Source organism: Colius striatus, chromosome 10 (assembly GCF_028858725.1).
Source record: "Colius striatus isolate bColStr4 chromosome 10, bColStr4.1.hap1, whole genome shotgun sequence".
NCBI classification, from domain to species: domain Eukaryota; kingdom Metazoa; phylum Chordata; class Aves; order Coliiformes; family Coliidae; genus Colius; species Colius striatus.
The window spans coordinates 4685637-4708419 of record NC_084768.1 but is presented as its reverse complement, the minus strand read 5'-3'; the positions used below and the strand labels follow the sequence as shown (position 1 = coordinate 4708419).

The following is a 22783-nucleotide window of genomic DNA, read 5'->3' as shown; positions in this document are numbered from 1 at the left end:
CACTGTGTGCAGTGGCACTATTTGTGGGGAGTAGCAGTTCTTTACTTGTTGGAAACTGGGGAGCAGGAATTCTGCCCCTTCTTGAACTGTGCCTTAACTGCTTCCTGTCTCCATTCTTTTTCAGCTGGTGAGTTAGAGGCATCCAGAAACCTCTTGGTTAAGTGATAAGTAACAAACTGACCACCCACCACCTCCTCAAGTTTTCCAACAGGTGTCACTCCTCGTGAACTACCTGCTTCCTGTGGCAGCACCTGCCTGTGTTCCCCTGTGGAGAGGCAAACAGCTATGGAACATTTCCCTTCCAAGAAAAAAAAGATCTATTCACATATATTCTGTGATTAATTGCAGAAGAGTCATTGCCAGCAGCCTGGATACATTCATGCTGAAGCTAAGATATGTATCTTTTCATGTTTTATAGCTTCTTCACTCTGACACTTAGGACAGCATATTAATAAACTCAGTAAAAAAAAGCCTATTGGAAGCCCTTCACTTTCTTAGCTTGATTTGTGATGTATTAATCTGTCTGTTTGTCTCTAGCACTAATCTTAGTGCCAAGGAAGCTGGCAAAAGAACTCCTTGCTCTTTGCAGGTACACAAGGGAAACCACAATGTTGTTGACTCGTGTGCATACATGTATGTATATAAATATGTATGTATATCTCTATACTCTCTTTCTTCTGGATACAAAAGCTAATTCCACTTCAACAAGTTTCATGTAAATACACAGTTTCATAGCTGCATTTGCAAGTTATTGACCAAGTCAACACCATAAATACATCAACCACGTGTAAATCAAGGCAAAGGATGCCTAAGTCATATGCAAGGCTGTGAATTCATTCTGAGGCAGCTGGCTCCTGGAAGGAATAGGAAATGCCAACTAAGAAAAGCAAGAAATGCTACAGCTAAATGTCATTGCTTCTTACTGCTGAGCTCGCAAGGGCTTTTCAGGCAATGAAAGGGAAGGACAGGCTGCCACACCTGCGGGGTGCTGCCAACTGGTCAGCTGGCTCCATAGAAAAGGGAAATGGAGACTTAGGATAAACATTAAAAAGCAACTCAAGTTACATGGAAAAGGGTCTGTGTCCTTTAGAAAATATTAACCTGCATCAATCAGTATTTTTAAGCTTTTGCTTTTTTAGGGAGTAAAGGTATAGTTTTGGTCGAAGACTTGAAGAGGAGAAAAAAAAACAGTGTATGCATGATTCCTTTGGTATCAGTGCAGCCCAGTTGAGAAGCCATGGTTTGCCAAAGACTCTACTCCACTTTCCCTCAGGTAGCCTCTTTGTGCTGCCCATGGGGGCACCTGCAGTGCCTCACTGCAGCTGGTTTGGGTTCATGAGACCCATTGAACAATAGTTGCCTAAGTGCAAAAGGCATAGGCCATTCCCTCTTCTGCTGCTGGAGCTGATGCTTTCTTGCCAAGCTGATAAACTTGCATACTTCATTAAAAATGCTGTCTGATAGCAGGAAAATCATACTGTCTGATTTTCCCAGGGCAGCCACAACAAGAACAATTTACAAAGCTCTTATCTTAGCCCTGTCTCCTTCTCTCCTGGATGGCACAGTATTTCTGAAGTATTTCTGGGAAGTATGTATATCAGGGAAATAAATGGTGTCCTCCTTTTCTGGAAGAAAAACACTGTCAAACCTTGTAATTCAGCATAAATTTCCAGAGAGTACCAATCTCATTTTTCAGTCATGATCATCTGAACTTCTGGTACCTGACCCATGTTTTTTTCCCTAAAATTCAACAAATTACTTTTCCCCTTCCAAAAAAGAGAAGAGTAGAAGTGGACATAAGGCATGGTGAAGGCGAGGAGATAGGAACACAGGAGGTAAACGAGTCAAACTCCTGCAGCTCTCTCCCCAGTGATCAGTTTGTTCAGCCAAACAAATCCACTGTTCCAATGCAACCTATTGTAACAAAACATGTGGGAAGACTATAAATGTGAGGAATGCCCTGCGCCTCTGCATATCAGCCAGGCTCCCTGGTGCCATGTATCATGGCAACAATGCTGCCAAAGCTGACTTTTAAAGAATCACTCTTTGACAGCTTTGTCTCTGAACAACTGTGTAGCTGTCAGCTCATGGGAATTCCTCCTTCTCTGGAAGATGCAAAATGCCAGCTGAGAAAACACCCAGTTCATTATCCCATAGCAGACCAAACAAATATTGTGTTTCCCCTGAACCAGCTATATATAGAATTAATCTGACCTTGGTAAGACTCTGTGAGATAGCATGGGTTCAACTCAGGCGAGGGAAAATGCTGCTCCCCATAAGGATTTCTCTACAGACTGGTAGACATGCTGTTGATTTGCTTCATTTGTTAGAGGCTGATCTCCTCTTCCAGGAGTGATCTGTGACATAAAGAATAGATGGTGAGCTATGTCTGTTCCACATTTGGAAAACGCAAAAACACCTGAGAGCTTGTCCATGCAGCAAAGTGACTTGTTGCCTAATGTCTTTATCTCCTGTGAATGAGGAGCCCAGACAATCCTTTTGTAAAAATACTGCTTCACTGAATCGCTGTGGGTTTTTATACTAAAGTACTAAGGTAGAAACTGAGAACTTCTGTCAGCTATATGGGTGAAAACCCCTTTGACTTGTTTTTCGTGTGTCTAAAGCATGATTCAAGTAACATCTTTCTCTCCTGTGGCTGTGAATAAGACCTGGTCCTGTACCTTTACTAGGAGAATGACCCATTGATCATAACAGGAGCTTTTCCTGCAGAGCAGTGTTTGCTTCTATTAATAATGGCATTTGCCTCTACAGGTGTTTCAGATTTCTACTGAGCTGCAGAAATCACTGAAGTCTACATTCCTTTTAAAAAGTGAAATTCAATGTGTCTGCGTCTTTCTGGTCCAGATTCTGTGATGCATCAAGAAGAGTGTGGGCAGCAGCTCAAGGGAGGTTCTTCTCTCCCTCTACTCTGCCCTGGTGAGGCCTCATCTGGCCCAGCTCAAGAGGGATAGGGAATTTCTAGATAAAGGCTAGCACAAGGCCACCGAGATGATCAGGGGACTGGAGCATCTTCCTTGTGAGGAAAGGCTGTGGGAACTGTGCCTGTTTAGTCTGGAGGAGACTGCAGGGGGAATATCATTAATATTTACGAATATCTAAGCAGTGGATGTCAGGAGGTTGGGGCATCACTTTTTTTCTGTTGCATCCAGTGATAGGACAAAGGGTAATGGAAAGAAACTGGAACACAAAAAGTTCCACTTAAACTTAAGGAAAAACTCTTTCACTGTTCAGGTGAGGGAGCCCTGGCAAAGGCTGCCCAGGGAGTGTGTGGAGTCTCCTTCTCTGGACGTTTTCAAAACCCACCTGGACATGTTCTGTGTGACCTGATCTAGGTGAACCTGCTTCTGCAGGGGGGTGGACTGGATGATCTCTAAAGGTCCCTTCCAACCCTATCATTCTATGGTTCTGTGATTCCCATTGCCATAGCAGGACATGCTGGGTACTGACTGGCTCAGTTGCTGTCTTGTCCAGGCTTTTCACTGTCTCGAGTTTCAAGTAGCATTTCCTTAACAGTGTGAGAGGTGCCCATCACAGCCTTAGAGCCAGTGGTGGTGTTCCAGCATCTGCTAGTGATGGGAATGGTGTTTAAACTCTGCAGCCGTCTAGCACGCCCGAGCAATCAGCCTCTGTGCTATGCAGTTGTATTCGGCAGTTGTCCAAATTCTCCTTTGTCACGGTCACACAAACTGTTCAACAGCCGTGACCAGCTGTGACCTTCAGTCACCTAGTGGTGCATATAAAGGCTGTGCATTGCTACTGCAGGTGTTAAGACTCATCATTACATAGCTGCTTTTACTAAAACAATAATTTTTCAGTGTAAAAAAATATAATAGAATCACAGGAGTGGAAGGGACAGCTCATCAATCCTCCCCCAGCTTTGGCTTTTTGCTCCTGGCAGATATTTAACTTCTTCTTAAAAAACACATAGTATAGAGGCTGTACATTCTTTCCAGACAGTCTTTTTCTCTGTTCCTTTTTGTTAGAAAGTTTTCTGTACTTTTCCTTCCAGTAATTTAAATCTTTTGCTTGCCATCTACCTTGTAGAAACTGTTCCTTTCCCCTTTGTGGCAGCTTCTTACACAGCTGCAGACTTTTCTCAAGTCATGCCTGTAAAAAAATATATATTCTTACCAATATGCTGCTAATAGATGTCAAACAGATGAAATTTCACTGGTTATCGAGGACTTTGCTGGCATAACTTTCAAACCATACCTCCTGTTTCACTCCCTGTTCCTTTCTCCTGAAAGCAAACGTGCTACTCACGTGTGCATCCTCAAGTACATTTTGCAAAGCAATTTTCTTCTCACTGTCATTGCCAGCAGATGACTCTGTGTAGTGTCAGTCACACAACACCTGGATTTGCATCCTTGTCTGTACAAAGTGTTTCCTCCCTTCTAAATGCAGCTTTCTGTGATACTGCTTAAGCGGTTTGCACTACATGTGATCACAGTTTTCGCTGTTCTGCATAAATGTCTCACGTGACCCAGCTTTTTTTCTTTTCTGAGGGGCAGCTTTGCTCTTTTACCCTGGTCTCTCCAGTAGCAAAAAATTACATGAAAATACTGGATATAGAGAAAGGTAGACAACAAATGGCATGTCGATGACTGTAGCTGACCTGTTTTGTGTTACTGCATGTGATGAATTTTAACATCACTCCCACAAGCCTGTGTGGACACATTCTATTCTGTAATGTTAATCTGTGAGTAAACTGGAATTTTGTGAATCTTACTACATGTTAGCACAATTTTGCTCTGGGTGCAATTGTTCCTAGATTGTTAATGATGCCTTTCTGTTCAACGTAAATAACAGAACAATCACAATCAGATCATTCGTATTTAAACTGCACCGTTTTGCACATTTATGGAAATACAGTTGACTATTTCTTTTTTACTGTAGTTGTCAGTTCTGTAGCCTTGTCTAAATAGCTAACGTTTTCCATTTACAAACCAAATCGTTATTTGTAGCATACCACTATCTCCTACCACTGCCTCTCACAAAGAGATCCTCCCTCCTCCAGCCTTGCCTCTCATAATGTGGAAATGTATTGAGAAGCTGTCAGAAGCGATAACTGGACAGCTCCCAGGGAGCAGCACTGGCCACCTGAGGTCAGCCTGGGCCAGTGACAATGTCGCTGGGGCAAACCTCACTGCCCTACCTGTGCGTAAGAGGCGACTGTGTGGCATCACCTCACATCTCATGTTAAAAACCATCATATCTTATAAATTAATAAGGTATTTATGGATGTAAAAAAAATCTGTATTGACTAGAACTTTCTAATGTGTAGGCTGCAAGAATAACTATTTTCAATAGCTTTTCAGGCAGGAATCCTGGCAATATTTTCCAGTTCCAGAAGGATGGTAGTACTTTGTCTTCTGGTTAAACATCACACTAACAAAAAGCAAACCAAAGCACGCCAATGGCCATATCCCAAATCTGTAACAAGTAAAAAGAAGCTTTAACAACTGTGGAAGGATCACACATTATCCCAGAGATGGTATAATACCATTTGTAGTGGCTTCTCAAGAATTTGAAATGTCCTACACGATAGCGACTCAATCACCCATCCATTTGTTTAAGGAGAATAATATTTGCACATTACTCAGTGAATGACAGTTATTCAAATAACTGTGCCTATGCACGTTAAATAAAGGCAGCCTTCACAGGATATTTGGAGAACGTGTGGAAAATGCAGATGAAAATCTAGTCAGCTGCCATTTTGAAAACACACTTGGATATTTCCTTCGTAGTATTCATTAACCCTGTTCCCAAATGCTGAACTTGTGCCAACATCCGTGACAGCAGGGCCAAGGCAGCTGCCTGGGTTTTGTCTGAGCACTGAAGGGGGAACACAGAGTGTGTTGGTGAGGTCCCCTTTGTGACCAGAGGGATACTTGAAATAGTCTTGCCAGGAAAAGACAAGCTGGAAGGAAAATTCATATTCCTCCTTTCTTCCCATCTCCTCTGGTGAGGAGAGATCTCGGAGGTACTAGGGAGGGTTGCAATAGCATCAGCACAACCGGGAACTGGTGCTGTGGATGTGTCCTGTAGCACAAGGTCTGGCTCAAGGCCTCATTTGCCTCCTGCCTGGAAACCAGCTGTGTGCGCTAGGAAGGACTGGCCCCGATCAGGGATAACCTCAAGTTGGGATAAAACCTGGCTAAAATGAACCAGGGCGAAGCAGATGGTTTCTTTTAGGGGAAAGGGTGGAAAATGTTCATTGTTTCAGTCTCTGAGGCAGAGGTGGAGCTAAACATGGGTGTCACTGACCCCGCAGAGCTGGAAACTTTTGACAGCTTAAGGAGTGGAAGAAGGTGGACAAACTCTGCTCACGAGTGTCCCTTAGAAAGCCATGATGAGGAATTAGGCAGTGTCTGGGTTTATTTCCATTGGATTTGTAACTGCAATTGCCTTCGTCAGGGGATATTCCTCTGGCTGCGTGGATAAACGGCCTGGCCTCTTGCTCCACCGCCGGGGAAGCTGCAGGCGGCTGCAAAGGGCACGCAGGCAGCTACCCCGATGTATCTTTCATCAGGAGGGCTGAGCAGCCCCCTCTTGCTGCCCACATCCACCTTGAATGAGCACAGAAACGCGGGGAGACTAAAGGCTTTGAATTCTGTCAGCGTGTACGTGAAATTACCCTGTGAAACCGCGCTGCCCCCCAGCCCGCGTAGCGGTACCAGAGCTCCAGGACAAGCACGGGCAGCCCCAACTCCCTACCCAGGGGCAAGGCCAGCGGCAAGCCCCGAGGCCGCCCCACGCAGGGTCGAGGCCCCGCCGCCGCTCCCCTGCCGCGCCGCGTACGCTCGAAGGGGCCGGTCCGTGCCGTGCCGAGCCCGAGGGCCGGCCCCTCAAGGCTGAGCGGGCGGCGCCGCCGCTCCCGCCCGCCGCACAGGTAAGCGGCGCCCTGCGGCGGGCGGCCAATCGCGCGGCCCGGCAGCCGCCGGCAGCCAATGGGAGCGCGCTTGGCGGCGGCCCCATGGAAATGTGCCTGGTGGGGAGCCAATAGGGCGCGGCCGGGCCGCGGGCGGCGCTTTATCAGCTGCCAGGGCCGGCGGCGGCCGCCCGTCCCCCCTCCGCGCCGCGCCGTCCCTGCCGCGCAGCATGGCCGGGCTGGGCGGCGGCCCCGCCGCCTTCGGGCGCTGTACGCACGCCGTGGTGCGGGCGCTGCCCGAGTCGCTGTCTCGGCAGGCGCTGCGCACCGCGGCGGGCCCCGAGGTGGACTTCGCCCGCGCGGAGCGGGAGCACCAGCTGTACGTGGGCGTGCTGCGGGGCAAGCTGGGGCTGCAGGTGCTGGAGCTGCCGGCCGACGAGAGCCTCCCCGACTGCGTCTTCGTGGAGGATGCGGCCGTGGTCTGCGAGGAGACGGCGCTGCTCACCCGCCCGGGCGCGCCCAGCCGCAGGAAGGAGGTACGGTGCGGCAGGGTAGGGGCCGAGAGCCGTGGCGAGCGGTGGCCGTGCCGCTCAGGTGGGCTCGAGGCGGCCGCGCCGTCGGGCGTGTCCCCGGGCCCGGCGCGGAGCCTCGGCGGGAGCGGGGCGGGGGCCGGCGGCGCAGCGGCGGCAGCGGACATCGCGCATCGCTCCGGAGCAGCGGCAGCAGCCCGCCTCGGCGGGACTGGCGCGGGTCTTGGCCGGCCGCGCCCGGTGCCGCGGTGCCCGGCTGCGCGGGGTTTATCGGCGAGCGATGGCCCCTAGCTCCTGAAAACAAGGGGAGGGTGTAAACTATGACTCATCCTTTCTGGGGCGTGCGGGCTGCCGCTCGGTACGAACTTGCCCAGCTCGGTCCAGAGGGGTGATGGATTGCCAGTCGGTTGTGCAGGCTTGTGTCCGTGCTGCAGCCCTGCTTATCCGAATCCTGCTTTCATTACTTGTTCAGCCTGAGCTCTGTCCAGGCAGCGTTATGGATACCTGTGGTAATTGTACCCACTGGCCTGCCTGCAAGGGCTGGTGTGTGTTTTGGTGTACCCAGGGTTAGCCCGGATGCCCTTGAACCTGGTGATGCCTTCCCTGTGCAGCCCCTGCAGGCCCTATAGGCTTGAGATATGTGGATGTCCATGGGACGCAGGTCATCGGGTTGGAGAGAGGTGTGGAGGATGCACAGGCACAGGAGCCTTACTGTAGATATTTTTACAACTTTTCCTGAATGAGCCATGCCAGTTAAAGCTCATTCATCAGGCAGTGCATGCATTGAAGTGCCACCCGGTTGTCTCCTCAACAGCTTGTGAGTAGCAAATTAAACAAACCTTTGAAGATGCAGAACTGCTACACTGGGAACCTTCGTGTAAGCGCATTCTAATGTAACTGTCTTGTCTCTTCCAGTTGCCATCTTCTCTGTGGTACCATAACTTATCTTGTGATCCCCAAGCACATACTACTGTGCCTGTGGGACAGGGCTGGGTCCCTAGCTGTAGTATAGCAGTATTGGCTCTTGGCCATTGAGTGCAATGGATGAGTGTCTCCACTTGATGTTTTTGATATAGTGCCATTCTTTTAGCAATTACAAAGTTCACTTGAATTGTACCCAAGAGTGCAACAGTGACATACTACACACATCTTGTACAGCACATTTCCTTGTGCTGCTTACCCAAGTGTATTTACTGTTTGAAGCACATCTGAATGCTCTTAAAGGTGACAACATCAGAGTAAAGTGTGTTTGCCACATGCTGCTCTCAAAAGCAGCTACTTCTCGGCCAGAGTCCGAGTGAGTTTTCACTGGTCCTTCACATGACTCACTGGTATGTAGTTATGTGACTCCTGCTGCAATTTGCACAATTTCCCCTTTAGGAGAACAAATTTACTTCTTTCCATGGGTGACTTGTCCAGGCAGAATCATGAATCAAGAGGAGAGAAAAAGCTTTGAGGTGTAATTTGAACCTTATTAGTTTTCTTGATTGATGGAGCAATCCCTCCCCTGAGTTTTCTGTGAAGTAAAACAGAAAAAATAATTGAACTAACATCCTCTTAAAGCTATAACAATGCATGACATTGCAATGTAGTGCTTGTCTGAACAGATAACTCTTAATTATTTACAGCAATTCTTCCTCTTGGAAAAATCATTACAGCAGCCCTTTGCAGGGAGGGAGAGGAAGTGCTCATTTCTGCAAGATGATGATCCTCTCTCCCCTCCAAGGCATCCCCTGGGGCAGTCTGCCCTTCCTGGTATAGTGGCTGGGACTCATGTTTAGCTAGTGAGTCTGCTTGGAGTAGTTAAGTGACCAGGATGGCATCTTGAAAGTAAGATGGTCAAGGTTTTAGGAAGCAGAAATGTGTACAAGACTACTTTGCCCAGTGTGCTGTGGTGGAGGGCTTGGCACATGCCTTGGCAAACATCAGTGATAACCTCGCTTTCACAGAGAGCCCACCAAGCAGTGATGGTCTGCCTTGCAGCTCTGCTGTAGCCAGAGCTGCTCTGCTCTTGCTATTTCCAGCCCTTGTTCTGGAAGTTGCAGGTGCTCAGGCAGCCCTGGCACTGGGACCTGTGGCCGCCTTGAGGAGCCCACCCTGAGCCTCCATCCTGATGAGTGCTTCTTGTCAGCCTTCCAAAGTCTTTTGTTGAAGAGTATAGTCAGTCTCTGATTCCCAACTGAGATAGTTTCTGGAGGCAGGTAGCAAGTGAAGATGCTATTCTAGCATCTGTCCTGTTAAATGTCTTTATTGGTGACCTGGAGGAGATGGGGGCATCTGTATAGAGCTGTGAATTGCCCTAAACTGGAGTGAGAGAAGCAAGGGTGAGAGGCAATAACCTGTGAGGTCTGGGCTGCTGGACCTTACGGAGTTGAGCAGGGACAAATGAAAAGTCCTGCCCCAGGGAGGGAAGGAGGGAACACTAGGTGAGACTAAGAGGATGGGGGATAGCTCTACAGAAAAACCCCAGGGTGGTTCTTGTGGGAGCACAGTGGCCATAAGGCAGCAATGTATCCCTGCAGTGAAGGCCAGTAGGATCATGGGCTGTATTAAGAGCAGAACCAGTAGACTGAGGGAAGTCATTACCCTCTTTACTTGGTGCTCACAGACTGCATCTTACCAAGAACATGGAGCCAGGCTCCGTGAATTGTGTGGCAGGAGTTGAAGAGACAGCACATGTAGATCGATGTTTTAATGGGGTGTAAGGGGAAAAGGCTTTTCAGTGGGGATAGCCAAGCAGTGGACCAAGGGCCTGGTGAAGCTGTGCAGTCGTCATCCTTGGAGGTTTTCAAGACTCAGATGGATAAAGTCCTGAGCAACCTGGTCTATTATCATAACAGGCCTCGCCTTGAGTGCTTCCTGAGGTCCCTTCTGATTTAATCTGTGAGCATGAAACCACTTGTATATTAGGATACTTGGAGTCAGCCATTTGTCACTGAAACTGCTATGAAATCCTCACTGTTGAGATAGCAACAATCATTAAATCTGCATTGCTCCTGGTCCAATGGATCTACTGCTAGAAAATCAGAAGAATGAAGCTCTGTGAAACCAGTTTCTTCATGCTGCTTCTGAAAGGCTACTCCTACCTCAGCTGGCTTAGCCTGGTATGAAAGGGAACCATGGCTGTTGTAGTGCATTGTCACTTGTATGGTCAAGTGGGTGACAGAGGGAAAGAGCGTGGATGCAGTCTGCCTACAGCACCATTTTCTCAAAGTGCAATCTCCTTTTTATGTAACATGCAAACCCATAAATATTTTAGCAGTACAGTTGGTGTATGTGTGGCTTAACCCAGTTAATGTGAAGCCCAGCTCCTGAGCCTGAATGCTTGACTTGAGCCTCCTTGTAAGGCAGGACTCAGTCAGGCTTGTCTGGCTGATCTCTTTAACTGTTTAATGGACTTCTGTACAGAGCAGGCAGGAGTACTGGAGGGAGAAAGGGATGAGGGAAACAGGATTGTAGGGTACCATTTCTGCAAAGAATAGGTAGAGAGAAGGCTTGTGTCCAGGAAAGCTGCCAAGAAGTATGTGGTAGGTCAGGTTCTGAAGCATGAAGAGTGAAAGTTGAAGGATGCAGGGGGCTGCCAAGATGCATCCCAAAGGCAACAGCCTGGCTGAACACACAGCTGGAGCAGTGCCTTTTCAGGTGTGTTGTGCCTCCTGATAAACTGTCTGCCAGATGTATGAATTAAGCACCGCTGTCTCCCATCTCCCGTGTTTCATGCTACTGAAAACCCGTAATGTAATATTTAAGAACTGATGCAGCATGTTCTTTCACTGACTAGACTCCTTATTAAAAAAGCTTGTCATCATTTACTGTAACACTGTATGTAGCAGGCAAATTTCTGCAGTAGTTTCTAATAGCATTGATTGAGCTTTCAGGCTTTATAAATACTGTTGCTTACCCCTCCAGCACCACTGGATTCTTTACCCGTTGTCTGTCTGGAACAAAATAAAATCTGGGATTATGTCTGTTCTTGCTCCAAGTTATTGTAGGGGAAAAAAGAGCTGAATTAAATTTGGTTGTGTTCAGTCAGTGCTGGGAAAGAGCCCAGTATTTTTTTTAGGAAAGTAGAAAAATTAGTCATGCGTTTAATGATTGCAAGAATCAGACTTATTTCAAGGCATTATGTTTATGTGATACCAACTTTTGAACTTGTTTTAAAATTCATGGTTTCTGAGGGTTTTTTTTGGATTTGGCAGAAAGGTAAAGGCTTTTGAAGTAAGCCAAAGGTAAATTGCTAATGCATATAAGCTGGTGTTTTGTTCAGCTGTGTGCAGTCACCAGTGTACTTGATGTTCAAGTTGAGTAACTCCAATGGAAATGTTGTGATCACTGATAAGATTGCCAGTTCCAGCAGTATGTTCTCTATTGTTTATTCCTCTAATATAAACTCATCACGTCACCTTCTGGACACAACAGGGCTGGTTGCTGAGAAGAGCCCTCATCAGCACATTGCTCTTACTGCCTAAGTTGTCTTAATGCGCTTGGAATAGCACAAAACAGCATTTTCACTGTTTCTATGCTTATGCAGACAGATGGAAACACAAAAGCTCAGCAAAATGCACCCACAGTGACCTGACCTCAGCTGAGGCATAGGGAAGGGAGAATAGGTGATGCTGGGAGAACTTCAGGAGCTGTTGCAAAGAAGATCACTATTGATATGCCTCACTCTTCCGAGACCTGCTAGAGGCAACTAATGGAACTGTGTTCCTGTGGTTTAGGAGGATAGATGGGTCTTCAGCAGTGAGAATCATAGAATGGTCGGGGTTGGAAGGAACCTTTAGAGATCATCTAGTCTACCCCCCCGCAGAAGCAGGGTCACCTAAATCAGGTCGCATAGGAGCATGTCCAGGTGGGTCTTGAAGACCACCAAGGAAGGAGACTCCACAACCCCTCTGGGCAGCCTGTGCCACTGCTCTGTCACCCTCACGGTGAAATAGTTTTTTTCTTATGTTTAAGTGGAACTTTTTGTGTTCCAGCTTCATCCCATCACCCCTTGTCCTGTTACTAGCTACTACAGAAAAGAGGGCTGTCCCAACCTCCTGCCACCCACCCTTTAGATAAATGTTAATGATATCCTCCCTCAGTCTCCTCTCCTCCAGACTAAACAGCCCCAGGTCCCGCAGCCTTTCCTCATATGAAAGATGTTCTGTACCCTTGATCATCTTGGTGGCCTTGTGCTGGTCTCTCTCCAGCAGTTCTCTGTCCCTCTTGAGCTGAGGAGCCCAGAACTGGACACAGGACTCCAAATGAGGCCTCACCAGAGCAGAGTAGAGGGGCAGAAGAACCTCTCTCGACCTGCTGGCCACACTCTTCTTGATGCATCCCAGGAGGCCATTGTGCCACAAGGGCACATTGCTGGCTCATATTTAGCTTATTATCAGCCAGCACTCCCAGGTCTCTCTCTGCAGAGCTGCTCTTCAGCAGTTCGACCCCCAGCCTGTACTGGTGCTTGGGGCTGTTCCTTCCCAGATGCAGGACTCTGCACTTGTCCTTGTTGAACCTCAGGAGGTTCCTCTCTGCCCAACTCTCCAGGCAGTTGAGATCCTGCTGAATGGCAGCACAGCCTCTGGGGAATCAGCCAGTGCTCCCAGTTTGGTGTCATCAGAATAGGTAATAAGCAGCAACAAGCAGAAATGTTAGTCAAATCCCATCCTCTCAACAAGCATTACAGAATCGCAGACTCTCAAGGGCTGGAAGGGACCTCAAAACATCGCCTAGTCCAACCCTCCTGCCAGAGCAGGACCACCTAGAGTACGTCAGGCAGGAACTCATCCAGGTGGGTTTTCAATGTCTCCAGAGAAGGAGACTCAACAACCCATCTGGGCAGCCCCTTCCAGTGCTCCCTCACCCTCACAGTGAAGAAATTCTTCCTTGTATTTCTTTGGAGCCTCTTATGTTCCAGATGATACCCATTGCCCCTTGTCCTATCACTGGACATCATTGAGAAGAGCCTGGCTCCATCCTCCTGACACCTGATCTTTATGTATTTGTAAACATTAATGAGGTCACCCCTCAGTCTCCTCTTATCCAAGCTAAAGAGCCCCAGCTCCCTTAGCCTTGCATCATAAGGGAGATGCTCCACTCCCTTCATCAAATTTGTGGCCCTGCGCTGAACTCTCTCCAGCAGCTTCCTGTCCTTCTTGAACTGAGGGGCCAAGAACTGAACACAGTATTCCAGATTAAGTCTCACAAGGGTAGAGTAGAGAGGGAGGAGAACCTGTCTCGACCTACTGCCCACCACCCTTCCAATACACCCCAAGATGCTATTGGCCTTCTTGACCATGAGGGCATGTTGCTGACTCATGCTGATTCTGCTGCCCACCGGGACCCCCAGGACCCTTTCCCTATACTACTTTCTAACAGTTCATTCTCCAACCTGTACTGGTGCATGGGGTTTTTCTTTCCCAGATGCAAGTTTCTACACTTGCCCTTATTGAATTCCTTTAGATTTCTCCCTGCCCAACTCTCCAGCCTGTCCAGGTCTGGTTGAATGGCAGCACAGCCTTCTGGGGTGTCAGCCACTGCCTCCAGTTTAGTATCATCAGCAAACCTGCTGACAGTGCCTCTGTTCCCTCATCAAGGTCATTAATGAATATATTGAACAGTACCAGTCCCAGCACTGACTCCTGAGGGACTCCACTAGACACAAGCCTGCAGCTAGACTCTGCCCCATTGATCACAACTCTCTTCCTTCTTCCCTTCAAGTTAACAATCCGCCTCACTACCTGTTCATCCAGCCCATACTTTCTCAGTTTTGCTGCAAGGATGCTGTGGGAGATGGTGTCAAATGCTTTACTGAAATTAAGATAAGTGCATCCACTGCACTACCACCATCTATCCACCTGGTTACATCTCCATAAAAGGCTATCAGGTTGGTCAAATGTGGCTTCCCTTTGGGAAAACCATGTCAACTGCTCCTAATGACCTCTTGTCCTTTAAATGCCTGGAGACAGCACCCAGAATAAGTTGTTCCACCACCTTTCCAGGGATGGAGATGAGGCTGACCAGTCTGTAGTTACCCAGGTCCTCCTCCTTGCCCTTTTTGAAGACTGGAGTGGCATTTGCTTTCCTCCAGTCCTCAGGCACCTCTCCTGTTTTCCACAACTTACTGAAGATGATGGAGAGCAGTTTAGCAATGACTTCCACCAGCTCCCTCAGCACCCATGGGTGCATCCCATCAGCGCCCATGGATTTATCTACATCCAGATTGCTCAATGGATCCTTAACCCAGTCCTCATCAACCAGACAAAACACCTTCTTTAACCTGACTTCCTTTGGAGTCTAGGGCTCCTGAGGACAGTCTCCAGCAGTATAGACAGAGGCAAAGAAGGCATTCAGTAACTCTACCTTCTCTGTATCCTCTGTCACCAGGGCACCTGTCTCATTCAACAGTTGCCTCTAGCATTAGTTTTATCTGCAATGTATTTGAAGAAGCCCTTCTTATTGTCCTTGACCTCCCTTGCAAGTTGCAACTCCAGTGAGGCTTTAGCTCTCCTAGTTGCCTCCCTACATCTTCTGATGATAGAAGCTACCTAATTGCCTTTTCAGCATCTCTGGATGCCTCTTCCTGAATCTGCTTGCTGAGTGTCAGGGCTTCCAGATGTGCTGGACCAGGTAACCTACTCCTCAGTGCTTAGCACCCTCCATGAGCAAAAGCAGACAGAGAGAAGGGAAAGGCCTGAGAAAGTTAGAAAGACAGGATTCACTGTAAACTAACACCATGATAAGAAACCTCAGCTCACTGGAATTCGAACTGCTCGTTAGTAAAGGCCTTGAAGACCCTGAAAGCTGATAACTAAGAAGCTGGTGTGCAGACAGCTGCAGATAAGAAGGACTTGGAATGTGGAAAACAGAATTGTTTGCATCCTGCTCCATGGCATGGAAATCTACCAGAGACACCGAACAAGTGTAGGATCAAAGAGGATTTATTACAATACAGAGTGGGGATGGGTCATGAATATGTAATAGGTGCTTATGCATACCCCTACCTGTACCCTATAAGTAGCCCTTTGTTAGACAATAGTGTGTACAGGCTTGGCAGAATTATCTCCTTCGCAGCCGCCGGCACAATACATACCTGCTTTGTAACCCTTAACCCTGTTAGAGAGTTTGTTCTGCACGTCACCCTCAGCTGCCACCCTCTGCACACCCTGCACTGTTTCTGCAGGGCTGTGCAGCCATGTATGAACTAGAGCCTGCACCCTGTGCTGGGCTGCTGTCTCACCCACAGCTTACTGCTCACAGGAATGAGTCTCAGCCCTTTTGGTAGAGGCATTTGAGAAAATGGAAGGCAAAAAGAGTTTATGTATTGCACAGACTAAGGTAATGCTATGTAATTACTGCTAAAAGCCAGACACTTTCTCCATTCCCTCTGTAGATCTAGGCAATTCTGTAGGATGATATATTTTTCAAAGTAATAGAAAGCTAGGCTCAGGAGAAACAGGTTCAAGGCTCAGCTGGCTCCTGAGCTTAATTAGGTTATGAGAGTTTTATAACACACGCTAGTGCAAAAGAACCTGTATTTGCTGACTAATCACTTAAACCAGCATCTCTCTGCACAACTGGCAAAGTTCTGTCTCATTTCCATGGAGGATTAGCACTTGCTGATTACTAGAGAGGCAAAAGATTAAACATTTTATTGCCACTTTAACTTCTAGTTCTTTTAACTGTCACAACAAATTGTGGAGGTCTGTGCGTTTTAACTGACTCCTTTGCAGGTCCTTATTTTGCTTTACCCTACATGTTACAGAATAACCTTGGTGTTCTGCCTAGAAAGCTTAAGACAGAAAGCACAGAGGTTACCACTGCAGCATTACTTAGTGCACAGTACAGCAGGTGAGTAAACATGGGCTAAAGCTTTACATGGAGGTTGACAAAGATTAGCAACGGCAGTAGGTATCTTTGCACTCTCTTGTCACGTTGGTTTTTCTTAAATATAGCCCTGAGCTATATACACGCTGCTTTAGCCTGTTTTCATCATCTGTTTGGTCTAATCTCAAAATTAGAGTGCAAGTGTGTGAGATACTGTCACTATGTTATTTTCAATTATACTGAAAACAGATTGAGGGATACCAGTCAGACTTCAGATAGGATGTATTACCTGAGATTTAACGTGAGTTTTGGTTGTCTTTTGCAGAGCATGTAGTTGGCAGACCAAATGTAATGATCTTCCACAAGATATGTGTCACTTCAAGGCTTTCTCCAGAAGCAAATGGGTGGTGCCCATCATGGGGTACAGAAGGCGATGAAGTAACTCCCATCAGAACCTGCATCATATGTTTCTTTGAAAATGAAAACTAATGAAATGTATTAGTGTTTTGGTATTAGCATATAAGTTAACTGAAAAACACTCAAGAGAGGAGAAAAAGCATCTGTGTACTTACGTTTGCTCTGAAACAGTATTGGGAAGTTTAAAAACCAATCCTTTGGACAATACTGGATAGACCTGTGTCAGGAGCCTGAGTAGTGATAGTATCAGTAGACGTGAGAAGGGATGTTTTAGCCTCCTAAGTCAGCCTATTTCAAAAGTAGTTTGAATGCTGCTTTGTGATTCAGGTAGGTGGTTCATTGCTGGTGTAGCACTTTGGGCAAGTTGACTGTGCCGTAAACTGTATTTTTTCATTTCAATTTTGCTTCTGTGATCACAGATTTAATGAAAATTTTAGGAAGCAGCTTCTAGTCAGATCAATATAAATGAACTGTATTCATTGTCATTGGTTTCTATCTATAGAACTGTAAAGCAATCTTTAAGGACAGCGTAGGAGCAACTTGGGTTTCATGCTTTTCTAGCAGAGGCAATATTTAGAGCTTGTTATTTAGACCTTGTGATGTCAGGTTTCTTAGGAATATCCAAGTTGCTGACCAGAAGATTAAAAACATGCAGAACCCAAATTAAATGCCTGTTTTTTAATCTCCTGTGGACACTGATTGTTATTATGCAAGCCTGATGTCAGCTTTTGTGTCTTGTTAATTACTATTCCCTTTAGCTCTGATAAATAGCCCTTGGTGAGCTTATGGTTCAGTGCAAATGCTAAATGATTTAAAGTTCCAAGTAACTAAGCATTTCCTCTAAGTGAAGAGAACCTTTGCTGCTGCTCTGACTTATAACCTATGGTTTGGAGTTGCCCTGCTCCTTCCTCAAGAGCTTTCTGCTCAGACTTTCAAATTTAACCTAAATTTCTTTGGTGACCTGTCTCACTTAAACTAGTTTTTACAGCGATTTTTACTACAGTCACTGCTGGAGTTTTGGTTTTGAGATTGAAATGTGGGTTCATAACCTACCCAGTACAGGTTGCCTGGTAGTTGGGGGTTTTTAATCCTATGTACCCTACAAGCCTGCAACACCCTGTGTGCTCTGCAAAGGAGAGGGTTGGTCTGCAGCCTGTAGTGCTTTCTTGCTAATTGTGGGATCTGACAGCATCCCAGGGAAGTGATGGAGCAAAGTGTGTGATGCAGAAACAGCTCCTGCATGTTCTGCTTCTGCCTGTTAGTCTGAGATGCTCCAGTATGGAGAGTGAAGTCTCCAGCTAAGATTTCCCATCTGTACCATCGGTACAAACTGCAGCTGCGCCCAGCACTGTGCCAGGACAGAGAAGGAGCACATATCTTCACTTTCCCTTCTCTGCCTTCCACATGCTTGCACTTGCAAATTCACCTCCAGAGCTGTGTTTGTCCACTCAGGCCCTCTCTTGCCCTCCATTGTCTCCAAGATGGGACTCCCATAGCTGCTGTGTACTGATCCCCTGAGCCAGGATCCCCATGTGCCCTGCCTCCCATGCTCCTGTGCAGAGCGTGGGCTGTAGTGCTGCCGGACTGTGCTGTACTTCCCTTGGGAAGAAAAAGAGCTGGAATGCCATCTCCACTGGCAGGACACACCTCTGACAGCACCTCTGCAGGGCTGTGCTGTAGTTGAGGGTAAGTGCAGCTGTTTTCTGATAATAGTATGTGCAGGTGCCTGTCTGTGCCTAAGGTCTCATTAAATATGTCATTAAAGTTCTCAAAACTTTTTCAATTAAACTCTTCAGTAACTGATACATTGTAGGTTTCTTAATAATCCCTCTGAGCAATGTGATCCCAGGTCTTACCTGATAGGGAGCTTTTGGAAAGTACTCTGCCTCGAGACAAGATGTACAATGCACACGTCAAGGTCCTTTGCTCCAGTTTCTCGTAAGACATCTCATGTTTTTGTCTGGTGTTAATGGTCTGTATAGCTGTGTATATAGCTCAGTGGAACACACATTCCTTAATATTTCATTTACATTATCTTTTAAACGTGTCAGAGGCAAGAATCTCTGTTCTTTTTACTGTTTCTCCCAAGCCCCGTATTTGGTAAGTCCAGTTGTGTCCTTAAACACAGTGCCTCCAATTGTGCCTCTTGGTCAAGTGACCAGGACATGCAACTCTTCAGCAAGCATGGTGAATCTAAACACTGGCTTTTTAAATTAAACACATACAGTCTTTAATTTCTACCAGTATTACTGATTATTCTTCCTTTGATTTCTCCAGAGGGATTCTGGAACAGCTATTTATCCTCTGCTGCAGGTACAACATGTCTCCATGTGGTGGAAAGTAAGCTTTAACTTGCAATACTCCACTCATCCAAAGTATGTTGTGAGCTTAGTGGCTCAGATTTGCCCATGCAAACCAACTATGCTTCTGTGTTGTTCAGTTTTGCAGATAATTTCTTGTCTTTTTCAAATTTCTGCTGGATCAAAAATGTAGTCATCATTATTAAATGTTTGACCTGAAACACAAGTCACCTGTGTGAAGTGGAGTCTTTGTTGCCCATAAGTTATTGCAGTATATATGGGCTTGTGTATGGAAGTCATTGCTTACAGCAGGCCTGCAGAGATTGGTGGCTGCAGAGAACGCCTTCCTGACAAGGAAGAAATTTTTGTCAGTAACTACAAATGATTAATTTATTTTTTAAAACCCTCTTTTTTTTTTTTTACAGGAACATATGCCTAATAAATCAAGTTTATGGTATAAGAGAGATTCAGTCTTGGTATCAGATCTGGGCAGTTGCAGTTCTAGGGTGAAGATAAATGATGTGCCCACACAATCAGGTGACAATGTTTTCTTGTTACCTCCTTTGTTGTAGCAGTATTAGGATTTTTTTTTTTAAGGAAAAGGTAAATGCAATGTTTTAAGGCTGAGATGTACCCAAGTCAGGTCTTGCAGTCATCCAAGGTCACATACAGGTCAGCTGACCACACTGTAATGTGCCATTTTTCTGTCATTTTGAGTCAATAGCAAAACCAAACAAGTATTTAAAAAATGGCTTGTTCAACACTTGCAGAACTCATTTTCATTTCCGTAGAGATTGAGTACTTGGCATTATTTTTAAAATATAGCTGTGATAATTTGTTTCTGGAAGGTTGATGTATGTTAATAGGAAAGGAACTGCCTGTCCATGTCTGTCTCTGGATACCAGCTGACATTCACTGGCATGATGAAATGGTCTGTCTCAGATCAGTCTCAGTTGGCCAGCGAAACAAGACTGATGGATAACTGGACACTATTGACATTGTTGTGATTGATTTTGGAGTTTTCTTTCCTTTTTCTGAGACTCAGTGTAAGTTAGTGTAGAAGCTGTCAGGGAAGCTGAATCCTGTTTGTTCTAGAAAGGGTGATCTTGCAGGATAAGAATCCTGCTTGTGCTTATCTCTGCACCTCAGTATGTCTGTGTCCTTTGAGTCACAGGCCAGCAGCCATGGAGGCAGTCACCACCGTGCAAAACCAAGCTATAAGGGCAAGTGTTAGTTTTTTGGCCTGTTGTCCAGAAATAGCAAGCTTTATCTTTCAAAATACTTTAAATGACTATCAGTAAACTCCAGACCATGCTGCTTTGTAAAGGTGAGAGACCTTTACCAATCCTATAAGCGTTAATTCTGCAAAGAGTACAAGTGCTTTGGAGTGTTTTACCTATCCATGTAGCTGAGTATACTGTCACCACTGTGCTTAAAACAGTAAAAGTGGTGAATCTCAAGTATTCCATGTTCTTCCAGCACTGTACAGAGGAGAGATGGTGTGACTGTTGCTAGTCACTAGGTATTTACTGGGGTTCAGTGCACTAGTTCATGACTTGGTATCAACTACAAGCCTCTGGTGGGGATACCAGTGCCTGTGCTAATGAAGTGGTTCAGCAAGAGCTGAAGAAAGCAGTAGTGTTATGACAGGCAAATAGAAACCAATAGAAACAGTAGATACTGATGGAAACTCTTATGAATTGGATACCTGTGTTTTCCCAGCAAATTCTCAAGTCCTCTACACATTGTCCTGCTGTTTTGCGAGGTGATCTGGGATGACTCCTTTAGCTGGGAATGTTTAGGAACTTCCATATGTAGTGCTTTCCTGGAGTAGAGGCTGTTAGACAAGGAGGAGGCACAGAATTATGATAGACCCTCTTCCACATTCCTCCTGGTTGCAGGAGGTCAAAATGTGTACAAAAAGCAACTGGTTTTAGTGTAGCTTCTAGAAGAAATCAGGCAGATAGTCTGCTGTTTGCATTACTGTCCAATAATTATTGATCCTTTTGACCAATCTGAACTAGTCTGAAAGGTAAAATCCCTCTAACACAGGAGAAGTCGTCAGTCCAGAAGTAGAGGTAGAGAAGATATACCATCAAAGCTGATTTGAAGACAAGGAACATGGGGTGACTTGCCACTATGTAGGGGAGAGCCTTTGTCAGCACTTAAGCATCAATCTGGATGCTCTCTCTTCACTGATGCTGGCAAGTCCAGCTATGAAACTCCACTCCATATGAAACAGCTTCAGTATTGCACTCTTAAATGCTGTATACCTCCAGTATTGATGAAAGGCCTGTTTTTTTATGGGGCTTAAATTGATTATTCATCTGGATGTGAAATGCTGTGTGAGGTTCTGGTTACCCATCCTGGAAATGCAGGGTAAGCAGAAAAGGTAGGGGTAGATGAGAAGACCTTGCTGCAGCATGGGACTGCTTCTGTATGAATTGACACTAATTGGATAAATGCCTTCAACTCAAAGTTATTTTGGGTAGGAGAGAAATGAGAGCTCTACAATATCTCAAATGGTACAAAGAAAATGGACTGGGAATGATAGTATGAAACTTGATGACATCCAGAGAAATACCCAGGCAGCAAATTGAAGCAGAAGGAAGTACTTTGTCATGCAATGCACAACTGAGCTGTCAGATTCATTGCCAGGATGTTGCAGGGGCCAAAAGTACAGCTGGGTATCTACTAATGAAAGAGAGATCCATCAATAGCTGTTTAACACTTTGGTCGAGATGCAATATCTGGCTTTGGAAGTATTGCACTGTCTCTTACAGTAAGCAGGGGACGATGTGCTGGAGACAGCAGCACTGTATACTTGTCCTTTTTTATTCTTTCCTTAAGCTTCCAGTACCAACCACTGTCAGACTACTTAGCTATACTGGTCTCTATGACACACTTAAGCTGTTGATGTATTATGAATAGGCTGTAATACTGATAGCTGTTAAGCAGACTCCTAATGAGTCACTTGTTATGATACTCAAGGTCACAAGTTGTCTGAGGACAACTTTCTGGGAGGCCCCTGTCCTGCCTTAACCCTGTAGAGATGCTGCCAGTGTTTCCATCCCACTGGGCAGGAAAACCTGTGTTCAGGCTCAATCGGGGTGTCTGCTGGGATGAGCAGGATCATCACTAGCCCTGGGAATGGGTGCTCTGAGGACAGGTGTTGATTTATTTTTTTCTTCCCTGCCTCAGTATATCCATACTAGCACAGACAGCAGAAAATTGAATGATTCCTCCATTAAGAGAGTTGGATATTTTATGTTCACAGTATAAAAGGATTTCCCCCCCACCCTTAAGTCAACTTAGCCCTAAGAAACAGTGCATACTTTGTAAACCACAGATTTGAAATGTTGTTTCTAGCTTTTCTGCATCAGCTGTGAAAACATACAGCCATCCAAGCTTTGCAAAATGATTCTTAGAAAGGCCTAGCAATGAATACTTGGCATGCAGAGGTTTGATACATTGAGCCAGGCTTAACACTATGAAAGACAGTGTCCTAGAAGAGCCTTTGCAGAAAGATGCCACGAGGAGGGTTATTTCCCATGGGCCCTGGGATTTGTGGTGGTGTGGGACAGTTGATAGCAGCTGATAACCTCCCAGTTTGTGCTGTGGAGGTGATGGGCAGGCTTTTCCTGAATAGCCTGCTACACATCAAGTGAGCCTGAAAATACCAGCACTGGTGATAGGAAACAGTTGATTTTCAGAACACAAGGAATCCTTTGGAAAAGGCTCTGCTCCTTTCTGCCCTTATGCCTCTGCTTCACAGCTAATTGAATCACTAAAAATTTACAGAGCAGAACTGTTGATCTCTTCATGCCTGC

The 22783-nt window shown here is 46.0% G+C and overlaps 1 protein-coding gene across 1 annotated transcript in view; it reads left to right on the top strand.

The window, feature by feature from the left end:
• The first annotated feature begins 7106 nt into the window (after nt 1-7106).
• The window catches only part of DDAH1 (dimethylarginine dimethylaminohydrolase 1), a 62389-nt gene continuing 46712 nt past the window's right edge, over nt 7107-22783 (top strand). The window contains exon 1 of the mRNA XM_062003929.1: nt 7107-7428. Coding sequence (XP_061859913.1) covers nt 7123-7428 — 306 coding nt within the window. The 5' untranslated portion in view covers nt 7107-7122. The remainder of the gene's footprint in view (nt 7429-22783) is intronic.